Here is a 17326-nt window from a genome sequence, read left to right as displayed (position 1 = left end):
TCTTTGGATTTTATGAAAGAAATGGACAACTCAATAAAAGGCATGGCAATTGTAAGTTATGCCGACCAGCTTGTACTTTAAGTACTAGAACAAATGTTGACTTTCATGCAGTTAAAATCAAGTAACAAGCAGGAGCATGCTAATTTTGCTAGCACACAGTGAAACATTTTACCATTATTACAAACTATTTCATGCAACTCAGCCACAATTTAACACGAGTAAGGAAATCACCGCTACAGTAACCTGTTTCCATCGCCAAGGACTTGTGTCCTTACAATGTGATTGAGTGGGAAGGATTTCAGGACTCTAGAGTCGACTCTAGATCTAGTCTATTTTATTCTACTGCAGGAGTTTAAAAAATAAGATGAAGTCGTTATATTTGAGAATGGGTATGTTTTTGTATTCATTTACAGTGTACTGTGCACATTGTATTTTCTGACCCTTTTCAACAAAATGATGTTCATTCAAGCAAGCCTTTTTGAGTCCATGTCTAAAAATAAATACAAACCCCAATTCCAATTAAGTTGGGAAGTTGTGTAAAATGTAAAAAAAATAATAATACAATGGTTTGCAAATCATTTTCAACCTATATTCAATTGAATAGACTTCAGAGACAATATATTTAATGTTCAAACTGGAAAACGTTATTGTATTTTTTGCAAATACTCACTAATCATGAATTTGATGCCTGCAACATGATCCAAAAAACCTGGGACAGAGGTCTGTTTTCGACTGCGTTACATCATCTTTCATTTTAACAACACTCAATAAACGTTTGGGAATTAATTAATTCTATAGAATATATAATATAGTTAGTCATTGAAGCTTTTTGGTGAAATTCTTTCCCATTCTTGCTTGATGTACAACTTCAGTTGCTCAGCAGTCCGCGGCCTCCGTTGTCGTATTTTGCACTTCAAAATACACCACACATTTTCAATTGAAATAGGTCTGGACTGCTGGGAGACCAGTCTAGTACTCACACTCTTTTACTACAATGCCAGACTGTTGTAAAACATTGAAATAAGCAGGGACGTCCCTGAAAAAACCTTGCTTGGATGGCAGCATGCTATATGATTCTCCATACCTTGTATGTGCCTTTCAGAATGAATGGTGCCTTTACAGATGTGCAAGTTACGCATGCCATGGGCATTAACACCCCCCCATAACCATCACAGATGCTGGCTTTTGAACTGATAACAATCCCGATGGTCATTTTCCTCTTTGGCTCGGAGGACACGACGTCCATGATTTCCCAAAACAATTTGAAATGTGGACTCATCAGACCACAGCTCACTTTTCCACTTTACGTCAGTCCATCTCAGATGAGCTTGGAGCCCAGAGAAGCTGGCGGCATTTCTCAGTGTTGTTGAAATACAGTACGGCTTTTACTTTGCATGGCAGAGTTTTAACTTGCATTTAACATGTACACTGATAATATACAAGTACTCACATTCATATATCTTTCATCCTTTGTGTAGAATGACTAATATTAGTGCCATACTAAGTCAGAATTGAAGCGTTATTGGGAATCCCACTTGATCTCTTGGCAAGACATTTCCTGCTGCCATATGATTGGCTGCTACATACAGGCAGGACTGCATGCAGCGCCAATCATATTGCACCTGGTCTTGTTATGATCTGTCTGTCTATCTTTTATATCTCCCATTTGGCCAGAGTGGATACACCAAAGGAGCAGCATTGAAGTGATGCAATGTGGCAAAAACTGTATAATTCTTTTTAATTTTATGTCATGCCCATATAATAATATGGAGTGCTATTTTTCCTAATTAAAATGCACATTACAATTTTTTGTTTTGGATTTATTGGGGAAGGCTGGAACGGGTTAATGACATTTCCCTTCATTTTACTCCACCAGCTGCCAATGCTTTAACTAAAACAATAATAAAACAATAGACGGCATGGTGGACGACTGGTTATTACATCTACCTCACAGTTCCGAGGTCTCGGGTTCAAATCAGGCCTCCCTGTGTGGAGTTTGCATGTTCTCCTCGTGCCTGCATGGGTTTTCTCCAGGTACTCTGATTTCTTCCCACATTCCAAAAACATGCATGTTAGGTTAACTGAAGACTCTAAATTGTCTGTAGGTGTGAATCTTAGTGTCGTTTGTTTGTATGTCCCCTGTGATTGGCTGGCGACCAGTTCAGGGTCTACCCCGCCTCTCGCCTGAAGTCAGCTGAGATAGGCACCAGCACACCCTGGCAAGGATAAGCGATTAAGAAAATGGATGGATGGATGAATAGTAAATCAAATCTTTATTTAAAAAATACAAACACTAGAAACACACTCATGAAACAACACAATAGAGCCACAAGGGAGAGAATAGAAAACTGCAATATGTTTTCTCATGTTCGAAACGATGTTTTGTAGGCTGAAATTTAGACCTTTTGAGGCAAACACAGATGACAGCGCATGACGTAGCTCTTATTTTTTGTAGTAAACATAGATTGAATATGAGTCCAGGGGTTTTGTGTCTCTTCTGACTGCGAGTCGCATGCCGTTGCTTTGTCCGTTGTTTCTGCCATGCTTCACGTAAATAAGTCCATCCATCCAGCCATCTGTCTTCTTCCTCTTATCAGAGGTCACGTCGCGGGGGGCAGCAGCTTTAGCGGGGAAGCCCAAACTTCCCTCTCCCAAGCCATTCCGTCCAAGCAAGCCGGGAGACAGTCCATCCAGCGTGTCCTGGGTCATCCCTGGGCCTGCTCTCGATAGAACAGCCCCGGAACACCTCACCAGGGAGGCGTCAAGTGGGCATCCTAACTAGATGCCCAACCCACCTCATCAGGATCGTATCGATGCATAGGAGCAGCGGCTCGACTCTGAGCTGCTTCTCACCCTATCCCTAAGGGAGAGCCAGGATACCCGCGGAGGAAACTCATTTCGCCCACTTTTATCCACGATCTTGTTCTTTCGGTCATTGACCCACAGCTTGTGACCAAAGGTGAGGGTAGAACCGTAGAGCTACCGGTAAATTGAGAGCTTCACCTTTCGGCTCAGCTCCTTCTTCACCACGACAGGCCGATACAGATTCCGCATCACTTGCAGACGCTGCACCGATCCGCCTGTCGATGTTTCGATCCATTCTTCCCTCACTCGTGAACAAGACCCCAAGATACTTGAACTCCTCCACCTGGGGCAGGATATCATCCCCTACCTGGAGAAGGCACTCCACCATTTACTGACTGAGGACCATGGTCTCAGATTTGGAGATGCTGATTCTCATCCCAACATCTTCACACTCGGCTGCGAACCTCTCCAGTGAGATTTGAAGATCATGGCTTGATGAAGCCAAGACAATCGCGTCATCTGCAAAAAGCGTAAATGACTCACTTTGAAAAAAAATTTCTGTTTGGTCATGTGACTGCTTGGCTGTGTTTTATTGGTAAAATGGAGTCAAATATCACTCGCGGTTGGAGTCTCTCCAACAAATTTAAACAAAAAAAAATGAGCAGCAATAATATATAGATATAAATCTAGGTAGCAAGCAGAATGTAGCTCAATGTAGCAGGGTAAAATAACTGTTTCTTCTTAATGAAGGTAAACAGTATGTTGCATTAAAACTACTCTGACAGGTAAAATGTATCCCAAAAGCTACTTAAGTAAATGTAACAGAGTAAATGAAGTGCGTTACTACGCACTTGGGTCAGAATTCATTTAATCGTTATTTTGCTTGTGTTCTGTCTCTTCCATACAGCTGTTATTTTTATATTTGGATGTCACTCTTATTACCCTGTTAAGTTTCCTCAAATAACTTCTGCCTGTCTCAGCAGCATCAGGTGGAGGTGAGAGTGGTAGTGGCGGAGAGAAGAGTCCTACTGGCGGGTCATCAGCAACATCTAAGCGAGCGCGTACAGCGTACACCAGTGGCCAACTTGTTGAACTGGAGAAGGAGTTTCATTTCAATCGATACCTGTGCCGTCCACGGCGTGTGGAAATGGCCAATCTGCTCAACCTGTCTGAGCGGCAGATTAAGATCTGGTTTCAGAACCGACGCATGAAGTATAAAAAGGACCAGAAGTCCAAGGGATTGAGTTCTAGCTCAGGAGGGCCTTCACCAACTAGCTCACCGCCTCTGCCCATGCAATCCTCAGCCAGTTATCTCAACTCAATGCACCCAATGGTTGGGGGAGGTGGGTCAGCCTATGATGCCCCATCTCCTCCATCCTTTGGTAAACCTCACCAAGGAGTGTCTTACTCCATGTCCACTGCCTACTCCAATCTCCCAATGAAGGGCTGCCCTCCACAACAGAAGTATAGTCACCAAGATCAAGACTACGGTGACCCACATCCTCACCATGGCCTCGTACAGGCCAACAGTACCAGCTTTGGAACACCCACTAACATGCAGGATAGTCCAGTCTATGTGGGGAGTGGCAGCTATGTGGAACCCATGTCTGGCTCTGGACCCTCCATGTATGGCCTAAATCACCTTGGGCCCACACCATCCCATCACCAAACCATGGAATACAATGGTGCAGGGCCTCTGTCAGCCACGAACCAGCATCATGTGAGTGGAGGGGTACCCACAGGTTCCTGCGACCCACCCACTCATGCAACATACACAGAGCTCTCTGCGCACCATACCTCGACTCAGGGCAGAATCCAAGAGGCACCCAAGCTCACTCACCTGTAGCATTGGTAAGAAAACGAAGGAAGACCACACAGAAAAAGTAATGTGACTCATTAACAGGCTGAACTAACACTTGGGGACTCACCTACACGAAAAGGGATGTCATTAGAGATCGAAAAGAGACAGAGAAGAGCAAGTCAGTGGTTTATGTTTTGCAGCCAATTATGGGCTCAATCAATGTATAGCCCTATATTCTACCCATTGCTGTCAGCAATATGTCAATGTATTTTACTCTTGGAAAAGCACTTACCGTAATTTGTTTGTATCCATTAATCATGAACGGAAAACTCACGCTGTACCTCTACAGTCTTTAAATTTATACAGAAAGTTAGGAGCAGGCAGTCCAGTGAAATAGTGGGTAGCATGTCTGCCTCATAGGAGATCTGAGTTAATCCATTGGCACATCTTTGTGTGGCGTTTGTATGTTCTCGCCGTGCTTGCTTGAGTTTTCTCTGGGTGCTCTGGCTTCCTCTCACTTTCCAAAAACGTGCTTTTTAGTTTAATTGAATACTCTAAATCAAAGGTGTCAAACTCAAGGCCTGGCCAAATCCAGCCTGCCACATCATTTTATGTGTCCCGTGAAAGCCAATCATTTGCATCAACTTCCCTGATTCTTGCTAAAATCTGTACCAAAATTTCAAATTGTCATATGTCATAAATAATGTTGAGATATTGCAAAAAATTTTTGTTACCAAAACCCTTTTTACAGTAACTTGATGGGTGTGGGAGGGTTTAACAGTAACCCTGTTTAATGTGAAATGGAAGGCAACGCCCTACCTCGGCAATATCTTTTGTATTTCACGAATACCGACTGTGAATATCAAATATTGTGGAGTCATTGGGAAAATGTCGATGCGCCCTAAACTGGAAGTTGCGTAATAAAATGAGATAACTAGAGGTAAAGAAATTCCTTTTACTTATCATTAACTGTAAACATTTATTCTACTTGTCTAAAAATTGATATACATATAATACGTTTATATAACTGTAATTTCTTTTTTCATTTTCATTATTTCACGTTTGTCCTTTTGCCCCTCACGCCCTCTATTAACCAGTGCCACTGAATATTATGATGAGGTCATGAAATATTTATATGGTTTCACAGTCAGAAAAGCTCTCTGAGGGAAACCGTACCAACAATTTGGCCCATGGCAAAAATGAGTTTGACACCCCTGCTCTGATTGATTTGTACGTGTGCATTTTTTGTGTCAATTGTTGTTTTGACTATATGTGCTTGCAATCGACAAGCGACCAGTCTAGGGTGCTACCCCACCTCTCGCCCAAAGTCAGCTGGGATCAGCTCCAGTTACCCACAACCCCAATGAGGACACATGATATAGAAATGAATAGATGATAGTTGGGAGAAAATTGGCATAGTATTGTATTGCAATCTTGACTACAGTCAGTACTTAATGACGAAAGGACAAAAGAGCCCTTTGTTTTTAATTTGTCCCATACAAAGCTTATGTCTAAAGCCTAAGCCTAGACACCCCACAAGACCCATATAGAAACAGGTCTTCCAGATGAAATAGTGTAGAGTGTTTAATGGGAACTTAGTGAGTTGGCTAGAATAATGACAGGAAGGTTTCTTCCCCTGCAGGCAACACGTTGTCATCTGAGCAGAGTGTGTAGAGCTCTTGTAGAGAGGAAAGAATAGCTGGCACTTCACTCTCGCCTGTCCAGTAAGTGCATAAAAACACTGATTCATGATCCTCTAACTGTCTCTTTTCACCTCCTGCCGTAAAAGTCTGTGTGGATCCAGATGGAATCACTAACCCATTGTGTTCTATATGTCACGACAGCACATGCCCTCTGACGGGGCAACAATTTTCTATGATTCTCTTGATGCATCTGTACACAAACCCAACACCTACAATCACTTCTTCTCCCACTCCAACTGTTTGGAAAGCTCCAAGGCGTTGATCCCCGAGAATGACATGCATACAATGTCTTGCTAAGTACTTCAGCATACCACCCTTTGTGCACACAGCAATGCTAAGCTAGTTTCCTGTTGTTGATAAATGTGCAGTCAGGTAACACCAACTGCTGACATTGTTAAAACGTTTACTACCTTATTTTCGCACATCGTTGATACAGGGTATAGAATTGAGAATGCTATCTATTTATGGTTATGCCCTTTGTCTCCCTCTCCTTCACTAATGGAAGGGTTTACATAAATAGGAGGCCATCAATTCTTTTATATATACTTTTTTGTTTTTTTTTCCTTTGCAAATCTTGACTTTTAAAATGGATACAGGGTATATATTTGAACAAAAATGTTTGGACCAGAAATGTGTGCACATTTTTAAAAAATGGGTTTATTTGTTTGAACCATCTGTTAGAGTAGTTTGGGACAATACACAAAACATAAAGAACCCTTTCTTTTTTTTTAAAACAATTAACTTAGTGTTAAAAGCATTACGTGTGTCTGGCCCACTCTACACTCCTTGATGTTATGGAAATATACTCATGTTTTTTAAAAGTGCAATTTACACAAATGCTTTTGCATCTGGGCATCATTATTGCACTTACAGTTTACATTTTGAAGTTTAAGGTAAAAAAAAAAAAAAAAGTTTAAATAAAATGTTATTTTGAAGGAAGGCCCTTCAATCAGAGTTTTTCGCAAATGTGCGTTCAAGTGAACATTCATTAAAAAAATATTTATTTGTTGTAGCCAGTTTTAAAAGATTCTCTCTCTGCGTTATCATTATTTATCCGTCATGTATTTATATTGAGAAAAAATACCGTACTTTTCTAGCATTTACCTGTTATGAAAGAAAAAAAACAGCATTGTGTTTCTTCTTTGTCAATTGTACTGAAGTTACATTTTTAGTTCTTGTATTTTGATAGAAAAGAAGTACTTTTTAATTTCTACAGTAACCCTTGTACATAAATGTCTTGATATGTACAAGGAAAATGGCAAGGATGGGGATTGGTAACCCATCCATGCATACTGTAGAATTTTGACAATGTATAGGCTGGGGGGGAAAAAGAACAAGACTTTTTGGAGAACAATGACTTCTTTATTTGACTTTTAGCAACTTTTTATTTAATTGTTTATAGAGTTGTCTGTCCAGCAATTCCTTAATAAAATGTTACTTTATGCAGAGTTTCATTTACTTTTTCAACATCCTCTCAGACACAAAACTTGAATGCAGGCTTTTAAAGCAAATATTCCCAAATTCACTAAATGATCTAAAAATGGAGTGACTCTCTAGGGTCAGGTCAGTTAATACTTTATTAATCTGGTGGGAAATGTTGTTTTCTAGCATCAGCTGATCAGAGACAGTAGATAAAAACAAGTAGGTGTTAATAATAAAAAAGAGCAAAAGGTAAAGTAATGCTATCAATGAAAGAACAATTGAATTCTATTGAATTCTAGAAAGGATCTATTGTTTGCAATCAGACTGGGTCAGCTCTATTGTTGCTTTGGTACTGTTCCCCTCTCCTGTCCCTGTACATCAAATATTTTGATTGTTACATGCATCTAGGTTAGATGCCATATGCAAGTTGATACTTGACGACAGGGGCAATTCGAGGATCAGAGGCTTTTGGGTGCTCAACTCCTGGTCAGGCAAGATAAATTTCAGTTTTGTACATTTTGATGCAATTTCATTCCCACGTTTATGAAAAAGAAGCATAAGACTTTTGGGGAAAGTCTGTGACTACACCATCAAATCTGGTAAATGTTATTTAAATGTTGACCCCAAGCAAAAGAGGAATGGATGGGATTTATAAAACCAACATATGGTAACCCTACTAATTTCTGGGGGTCTGATAACTCGTTTTGATACAGCTGCACCTCTACATACACGTTAACAGTATGTATTTCTAGCTGAGTACTAAAAATACCCAAAATTGACCTTGGACTTTTTGGAGGGACTTTTATATGAAATACAATGCACAACATGTCAAACACATGAACAGAAATTGCCTTTTGTGAATACTTGGAATATTCATGTATAAAATTGTCTCTTTGCGCTTCCCTCTCTCTCTTTGTCCTAATAGGAGTTATAAAGTTAATGGGCATCCAGTCAGTTTAGCTTGTAGTTGCTGAGATCTGAAATGTTTCTTAGCAAGAAAAAAATGCCAGCTAACTCCGATTAAACAACATAAACTGTGAGCTATGGTTAAATGCAGCAAAAATGGGGAATGGTACTATAATAGTGTGTTGGTATTGAGTGGAAGAAGTTTAGAAATGTTCCACATATCCTGGTTTAAACCAGGTACTTATACCACGACGCTTTATCACTGGAAGGCAGCATATTACTTTGTGCAGAAAGCACGCTTAGGGTTGGGGAGAGGTGGGAGGGATTGGATGGAACAATAAATTTTTTAGGCAAGGGGGGGCTGGTGTATTTTTGTTGTTAAAATATTACGTTTCAAACAAAAACTATGGAATACACTTTTCCAGCTTGATTAAAAAGGACATCAGTACAGTAAAATATAAAATAAAAAAACTAATCTCTCAAATTTTTGTGGTGCTGTGATTCAATTTAGGGGTGCTTGAGCACCCCCCAAAATGGGCTAGAAATGCCTATGCTTGACAATGAGCTAATAAACAATAACTGACTGTAATTTGCTTCTACTGCAGCATGACAGATGTATTCACCACATTCAGGAATATATGCATACATAATATTTATTTGTCCAATAATATTCAATTGAACACAACCTATTTTGTATGTTACATATAACAGCTGCTATGGGATTTTTCAGTATGTACTCTTCCTTAGTTGGTTTAATTTTGAAACCAACTAATGATATATTTTCTCCTGCAGCTTTTGTCACTTGTGACATTTATTATCTATTCGTTTTGAAGGGCAAATAGTTTTTTGTTTTACCAGCAAAGGATGTGATACATGAAATAATGCAATGAGGAGGGTGAACAATACAAAGTATCTTTGTACAAAACTTTTTGGACAATGCTCTCATATACAATACATTCATGATTATGCTTCCCTTTCTTGTCGGCTCCTCATAAATTATACCCACAAACTGTATCATTAAACAACCTGCAAAAGTGGAAACTCATATAGTAGTTGGTTTGAATACAATATTTTAACGACAAAAATACAGCACCTTAACTATTGCCTCAAAAATGGTTTCCTCCAATCAATCTCTCCCAACTCTCCCCGACTGTGTTCTAAGTGGCAAGCGCTCTACCTGCACAGAGCAATACACTGCCTTCCACTGATATAGTGTAACTACCTGGCTTAAACCATGAAATTTGGCACCTTTCTTAACTTTAACCACTCAATACCAAACACACTATGATCATTACCAGTCCTCGTTTGTGCTGCATTTAATCGTAGGTCATCGTTTATGTTGTGAGGTTGGCGTTAGTGCATTTTTTTTTCTAGCTAGGAAACATTTCAGGTGATCAGAGACAGCACCACTGCCCTCTGTTTGAATTGGTATGTGAGAAGTTAGTTGTTGTGTCATGTACTGTACATTTGATAATATGAAAGCTAATGTGCTACTGAATGGCTTACTGACTCGAAGCCCATTGTAATTATTACCCCGAGAGAGAGAAACTGAGTGAGAGAGGGGGGGGGGGGGGGAGAGAGAGAAAGAGAGAGAGAGAGAGAGACGAGTTCACATTAGTATTCAAAGTACAGTGGAACTAGTGCTTTGGTGCAATACAGGCAGAGAATGGGACAGGCGTATTTCTGGGTTACAGATATACAATATGACTAGATCAAATTCCAAAAGACGAGCGGCCATTGTGGGGCATTGACGTAGCAGCCATGTTATGATGGTTCTATCTATTATTTATTGTGCATAAAGCGCTGGCAGAGAGAAAGAGCAGCATGGCTCTGAGGAATACAAACACAAATCTCTGGAGTCTGGAACATATTTTTGGTACAGTTTTTGTCAAGCCGTTGGCCTTTGGCAACAGATTTGGAACTAGGAAGCACACTCATTCCTCATGGCTCATGAGAGCAACTCGCCTATGATGAGCACTGTACGTCACCAATGTCACCATGACCAATCAGACAGGCGTGGTAAGTTTGGAAAAGATTTGAAACTTTCATACATTTTCAAGCTTTTTTATATTTATTTACAATAACTTTTTACTGTACTGGGCATTTTATAACACACACAAAACAATAATTTTGTACTGTACAGTAATATGGGTGCATATGGCCTCAAAAAAAAAAAGCGCTTCAATGTAACTGACAATTGGCTATATCGGACGACCCCCCGCCACCCACACGCCACCCCACCCCCCACACACACACCCCTAATAGTCCGTTCTATCGAGGTTTCACTGCATTCACAAAACTCAGTTTCTACTGTGGTGTTTTAAATGTTGTGTATAGCATTTTAAATAAGTGCCCAAAAACAAGTCCTACGTCAATTTTTGATACTCACTATAGGAGGCGGTTTGCTCCATAAAAAAACGCATACTGTTATGTAGAAGTGCTGCTTCAGCAAAATGAGTCATGTTCTCCCAGAAATTAGGGTTGCAGTACGTTTATTTTATGATTCCAATCTATTCCTCTTTTGCTGTGGCTCAATATTTAAATAACCTTCATCAGATTTGAGGGTTTAGCCACAAACTTTCCCAAAGGGTGTTGTGCTTTTCTTTCGGAAATATGGGAATGAAATTGTGATAAAATGTTCACATTTTTTTTAACTTGCCTGGCCTGGAGCTCAGCATCCCTAAACTTCTTATCCTAGAATCGCCCCACGTTGTAGCGTTTGTCTCCTGTGTTATTATAATAATAATAATTTAAAAAAAAAAACTGGCACACGCTATGAGGTGAATCTCACCCGAGATTCTTTCCCTCTCTCTCGGTCTTGCCCCCATTTCTGAGAACGTAAGACTCGAGACATAAATCAGCATCCATAAATAACGGCCGTACTTCCCTTTACATTTTCGTTGGACTAACAGACAATAAAAACACCAATAAGCAGAGATTGGATCTAATTTATTGCCTCATAAAAGCAGACAGGGAACTTGGCTTCAGCTTCAGCCGTTACAGAAAAAAGAGACGAGCTGAGCCATGAGTGTGCTCTCACAGGCCGATGCATGTCACACGAGTCCGGAAAGCTTTCAAACACTTATTTTTTTTTTAACCAAATCTCGTTTTTATTCGTCAGCTGTTGTTATACGTTTTGTATTGTGTAACATGCTATAACATTCGCAGTGCTATTTTTTTTTTTTTTTTTAGCAACGTAGGTTGGATTGAGCGATACCAGTTTAAATAAATAAATAAATAAATAACGCATGTTCAAAATAGATTTTTTCAAATGATCAACTTACCGTTATTAACAAAGCAATGCAAAAACAGAAACCGAAATGTAAATCTGATGTGTTCACAAATCTGCTAGTACCAAAGAAAAACGTCTGCTTTCTACCAAAATCCGAGTGCTTGTGCATGTGCAGTCAAATCCAGCCTACTCATTGCCTGCTTCTCAATGGCCCTCTCTCCCACACACATTTTTGCCTTTTCTGTTTTTTTTACCCTCAGATAAAGAGGTGAAGACATCTTGTATGCAAACAAGGTGGTAGGCTTCAAGTGTTATAGTTTATGCTCAATATAATATGAGAATAAAACATGCATGATACTTTCGCAGTGAATGTTTATAATACAGGGGAAAAGGGGGAGTTGTTTGGAGGTTTTATTTAGGGAAAGAGGGGCTGCGTCAGGCTCTGCAGTCAGAGAAAGATTGATCACCGCCACCCACCCGGGGTTCCCTAGGCCTTTCCGAAATATCCTAGCGAGTTTTCAGTTACATTTTTTTACAAAGTGTCACAATTTGTAAATGAATCAAATACATTCCTAAATGTCCACTGATATCATGCCCACTGCCATTAACTTAATGTGGCTGCTCATATTAAAGTGCTTTCTTTCTATACTGAACAGGGACGTCCGTGCATGTGCACACCCCTCAGTTGCAGACCGACCTCGCGGTGAACTCCCTCAGTAAACACATCAAACATTTTTAACACACACTTCACACTGAGAAAAGGGGGGGGGGGGGGGGCTCTGTATCTCACTATGAACTATCGAAATATTTTGAGAAGATGCATGGATTCTAAAATCAAACACACATCTAGTAGATTTACCTTAAAAAAAACGAATTTGACTCGACTCAATTTGAACGTGTACATCGGTTGCACATGATTAAAATGTGTTAAACTATCATATATTATTGGATTATTTTTCGAGGAAAAGAGTGGGAAATTACGGCATCAATTTGTTACATTTTAATCATGTGCAATCGAAATATTAATATTTGTTCCCAGTATAGGATAGTTTTACGCACTAATGATTCTAATGAAAACATAAAGCAAACATGATCCATTTACACACAAACATTTCCGGTCTTTTTCACAGAATTAAATCTATAGCCACACTGCTGTCTGTGCAAAACGTAACCTAAAATAATCCCAACACGGTCACTAATTCGGTAATTGTCTGCCTCTGTCACACTTTATAAGATTATTTTTCCGAGATGTAGATCGTATTTTTGAAGGAGCGACGTTGTAAACGGTGTTGGCGGTCTTCGAAAGTGAACCGTCATCGGCCATATAGCAAACAAAATGTTCCAGCGATGCTCTATTGTTTGTGCCTCACCGAGCTGAGATGCACCCACAGGTCGCCTACACTGTCCACATGGCTACCGATAGCCTTTAGGTTTTTTTCTCGCCTTTGAATCTAACCCCTGGTGTGACAAAACAATAGGAGCATTTTCTCTTATAGTACCGTTTGCCACATTTTGTACTCAATAATTATGCAGCTTCCCACAGTCAACGCCGCCGCCAGGCCTAGGCGTCTAATTGGTTGTTTTGTGTCACGTGATCAGGAATTGGCTGCATTTTCACCCCACAGTTCTTCAGTTTATCCTTCCCAGGTCCCCATACGCAAGTAATATCACCAATATACACAATTATTATATTGCCACACGCATTTACGCTATCGAGGCCGGAGCTTGCAAGCTCGCGCTATTTTTTAAATTTTTGTTTAATTTAAGCTGTTTCAGTGCTGTAGGAGTCTGCATGATTGTGTACGTGCGGTGCGTGTGTGTGAGTGTGTTTTGCATTTTATTTTTGGGAAGGGGTTGTTCGGGGGTCTCGTCGTTAGGCAGTGATATCGGTTTGAAGGAGCTATGAATTTTGAATTCGAACGTGAGATCGGTTTTATAAACAGCCAACCGTCGCTAGCAGAGTGCCTGACGTCCTTCCCTGCCGTCCTGGAGTCATTTCAAACTTCATCAATCAAGGAGTCGACAGTAATTCCGCCTCCCTTCGAGAACACCATCCCCAGCCTCAGCCCCTGCACAGCCAGCCAGCCAAGACCAGCTTCAAGGAACCAACAGAACCGGAGAACCTCTGTTAGCAATGGCCTCCAGACGCACCAGCGACTCCCCCAGCAGCCCTGCCCGCCTGGCCAGGCCCCCACCCCGAACGCATCCTCTACCGCAGGACCGCCGGCTCAGGAGTTCCCCTGGATGAAGGAGAAGAAGTCCTCCAAAAAATGCCCTAAAACTGCCAGCACCTCCGGCAGTGGTGGATCCACCGTCCAATCCTCCTCTTCGTCTCCGTCACCGACCGCCTCCGGGTACGCTTCTGCGGGCATCGAGTCACCCACAGGTCGGTGTAGCCTATGCTGGGGTGTGGGTATGTTTGTGGTTGGGCTGTGAGTGTTGAGTTGCATGTGTTTAAATTGTCTGATTTCTCACCGTTTGTCTCCACATCAAATATTGCATCAAATGTATAACATGGCATTGTCTCAAGCACAATGTTGAGTCCATGTGCGTCTTGTCTATTGCGGTGATGCTGGATCAACGGGGGAGCCATTTTTACACCACCGCATTATGCTGTGCGCTGCCTTGCACGCTTTCATTCATTGGGCATTACATGGCCACATTTTAACTATATTTTAAGAGCGGTATGACGTTTTGTATTAAGTAGGCCTACTATGCACTTAAAATGTCCCAAAATAAATGTGATGGAAATATGACACATCGTGCAACGTGAATGAAATTTTGGATACCACAGTTCTTCATATTATAGCTCATTCTGGATCATTGTAATCTCTAAATGTTGTTATTTCGTAACAGATACTCCTCCAGGATATAACCAATTTTATGCTTAAGGTAGCCATATTGGATTCCGATATAATAATGGCGAGAAAAAATGGTGGGGTGGGGGTTGGGTGTACTATTCACACCAAGTAAAACGTGGATACCCTTGAATCCTTTATGTGGTTTACTTCCAATTAAACCCCACATGAATTTCATATTTCTTTGTTACATGAAGACCCAAATAGTACGCTCATACGCTTTCGCCTATACACGCACACACACGCACACGCACGCACACACATCCACACACACACACCCGCTACCTCCCCCCCCCCCACCCCCCTCCACCACCAACACACACATAAACACACACACACACACACACACGCTGTCTTTGTCTGGACAAATTCGCGCGCATTGTTTTTATTGGTTTTAAGCGGCTTTGATTTATTTTGAGATACACAAAATACTCACATTGCAACTCGCCTTTCCCTGCACTTTTCTCCGTATGCTTTGATTTATTTAATCTCATCTCTCCGGATCTGATTTCACACAGTCACTCACTGTAGGCGCACTGCCCTTCGAGGAGCCTTACCTGACATTATCATTTGTATTTGGCTCAACGATTCGCTTTATGCATTTTACCGTTATTTTAACTTATTTTATTTTTATTTTTTGTTAATTGCATATGGGCTCCTAGACTGTATTCAGCGGGGGCGTTTTATAATTAATTTGGGTGTTTCTTTTCATATAGAAGACCCAAGGGGGTTCGCCGCCTGAAGTTGGAACAGCTTATTTTGAAGGCTGGAAATTGTGCATTTAATAATATTTTAGTGGCTTCATGAAATCTCTGCGGATATGATGATTTGACGCGCATTGTAATATTAAAAGCACGACGAAATCTATAGATGTAGATTTGTCCTTCATTTATCTGCTCTCTCGTTCAGATCCACAACAGGCTGGTCTGGACGTCGGAGGAGCGGGGTCCCGTCGGCTGCGCACCGCCTACACCAACACGCAACTACTGGAGCTGGAGAAGGAGTTTCACTTCAACAAGTATCTTTGCCGACCTAGACGAGTGGAGATTGCCGCCCTTCTGGACTTGACCGAGCGGCAAGTTAAAGTTTGGTTCCAGAACCGGCGCATGAAACACAAGCGGCAGACGACGCACCACCGGGATGGGGGTGGCGATGGGGGAGGAGGATGCCAGGAATCCGGCGAGCCGAGTTGCATTGAGCCGCTCGAAGGGGCCGATGCTTCATCACCGTACTCAAGCCAGCCGCTTGAGGCATCTGGCACCGGGGAGTTATCGGTCGGCGAGGCGGGGAGCAGTAATCCATCTTCAACCGCCCACACCCGTGACAGCGGGGACAATGTGCTTCCCACGTTGGTGGAAGGAGGCCTATTGACTCGCCCGGACCTGCCAACGCTGTCGAATGCATCTGGCTCCTGTGACTCTGCTGCCAAACATCCCTCCCCGGAGCCGTTGACCACTAAAAGCTCCACCGATAACACGAACATAAGGCTTCTCGAGCAGCCAGACTCTTCCATCCCCTCCTCTTCGGCCTCCGCTGAGCTCCCCGACCTGACGTTCTTTGCCGGGGACTCCTGCATGTCACCCAGCCTTCAGAGTTCCCTGGACAGCCCGGTGGATTTTTCGGAAGAGGACTTCGACTTGTTCACAAGCACACTGTGCACCATGGACCTTCAACATCTAAACTTCTGAGGGTTTAAATCATAATTAAAGCATATAAAACGAGGGCTCTCAGACAGAACTTATATTGTTGGGGGAAAACAAGGTAACATTCCTGAATTTATTTCAGATTGAAATTTCAAACTTTGATATTTAAATATATATTTTTCATCCCTTTGCCAGTATTATTTTGACACGCACCATACAGAGGTAAAAATACGGGCGATGACAAGATTTTTATCATTTAAATATCAAGTTTAACTTTTGTGTGCCCTCATTTTCAGGAATATGAACTTAGAATTAATATTTATTATTTATTAGAATTTTTAGAATGTGTGGATTTTTTCGATCCAAATTTCTCAGGAACTGCTTGGTACCGCTGGACTGCTCTTCGAAAATCTTAAAATGAAGAAATGAACAGCAAAAATTTCTTGCTGCGACCCAGAGAAGAGGGAAGGCGTGTTGATGATTTGAGTTTTAAACCCTAGTTAATTTATTCAGATTCTTTAAACAATGAGAAACAAATTATTTATTGTATACATATTTTCATAGTGGAATACTAATATGATAATAAAAATACAAATACATCTACGAAGAGGCTTGTGTTTTTTTTTTATTTCTACGGTGTCATTATATGGTCAAATAAATAAATAATTGTAGACAAATATTTGCGAAATGTTTTTATTAACCTTTACAGTTTGTAAGATTTAGGTACAGTACTTATTAAACTATCATATTATCATTATTATTATTATCCATTCATGTATTTTCTGTACCGCTTATCCTCACTAGGGCCGCGGGCGTGATGGAGCATATCCGAGCTATCCTAGGGCGAGAGGCGGTGTACACCCTGAACTGGTCGCCAGCCAATCGCAGGGCACATAGAAACAAACAACCATTTTCACTTACATTATCAACGACGGGCAATTTAGAGTCTTCAATGG

General features: G+C 41.1%; 2 protein-coding genes across 11 annotated transcripts in view; both read left to right on the top strand.

The window, feature by feature from the left end:
* Positions 1-7752, top strand: part of hoxb3a (homeobox B3a) — a 94755-nt gene extending 87003 nt beyond the window's left edge. For 7 of the 10 annotated variants that reach the window (XM_061748413.1, XM_061748411.1, XM_061748414.1 and 4 more), the window contains one exon: positions 3786-7752. In XM_061748413.1, the coding sequence (XP_061604397.1) occupies positions 3786-4651 (866 nt within the window). In that variant the 3' untranslated portion in view covers positions 4652-7752. The remainder of the gene's footprint in view (positions 1-3785) is intronic. The other 3 variants (XM_061748416.1, XM_061748417.1, XM_061748415.1) reach the window with 2 other exon arrangements.
* A 4925-nt stretch (positions 7753-12677) lies between these two features.
* Positions 12678-16977, top strand: hoxb2a (homeobox B2a). Its single transcript, XM_061748420.1, has 2 exons — positions 12678-14255; positions 15637-16977. The coding sequence occupies exons 1-2, from the start codon at positions 13772-13774 to the stop codon at positions 16413-16415; spliced, it is 1263 nt and encodes a 420-aa protein (XP_061604404.1). The 5' UTR covers positions 12678-13771; the 3' UTR covers positions 16416-16977.
* Positions 16978-17326: the final 349 nt, after the last annotated feature.

This window comes from Phyllopteryx taeniolatus, chromosome 16, assembly GCF_024500385.1.
Source record: "Phyllopteryx taeniolatus isolate TA_2022b chromosome 16, UOR_Ptae_1.2, whole genome shotgun sequence".
Taxonomy (NCBI): domain Eukaryota; kingdom Metazoa; phylum Chordata; class Actinopteri; order Syngnathiformes; family Syngnathidae; genus Phyllopteryx; species Phyllopteryx taeniolatus.
Note: the sequence above shows the minus strand (reverse complement) of the source record. Positions and strands in the feature narration are given on the sequence as shown.

Excerpts from the sequence above, each read along its gene's own strand:
- hoxb2a (XM_061748420.1), top strand. The coding sequence starts at position 13,772 with ATGAATTTTGAATTCGAACGTGAGATCGGTTTTATAAACAGCCAACCG. Across the intron at positions 14,256-15,636 it reads GGGCATCGAGTCACCCACAG|ATCCACAACAGGCTGGTCTG; the intron begins GTCGGTGTAGCC and ends TCTCTCGTTCAG.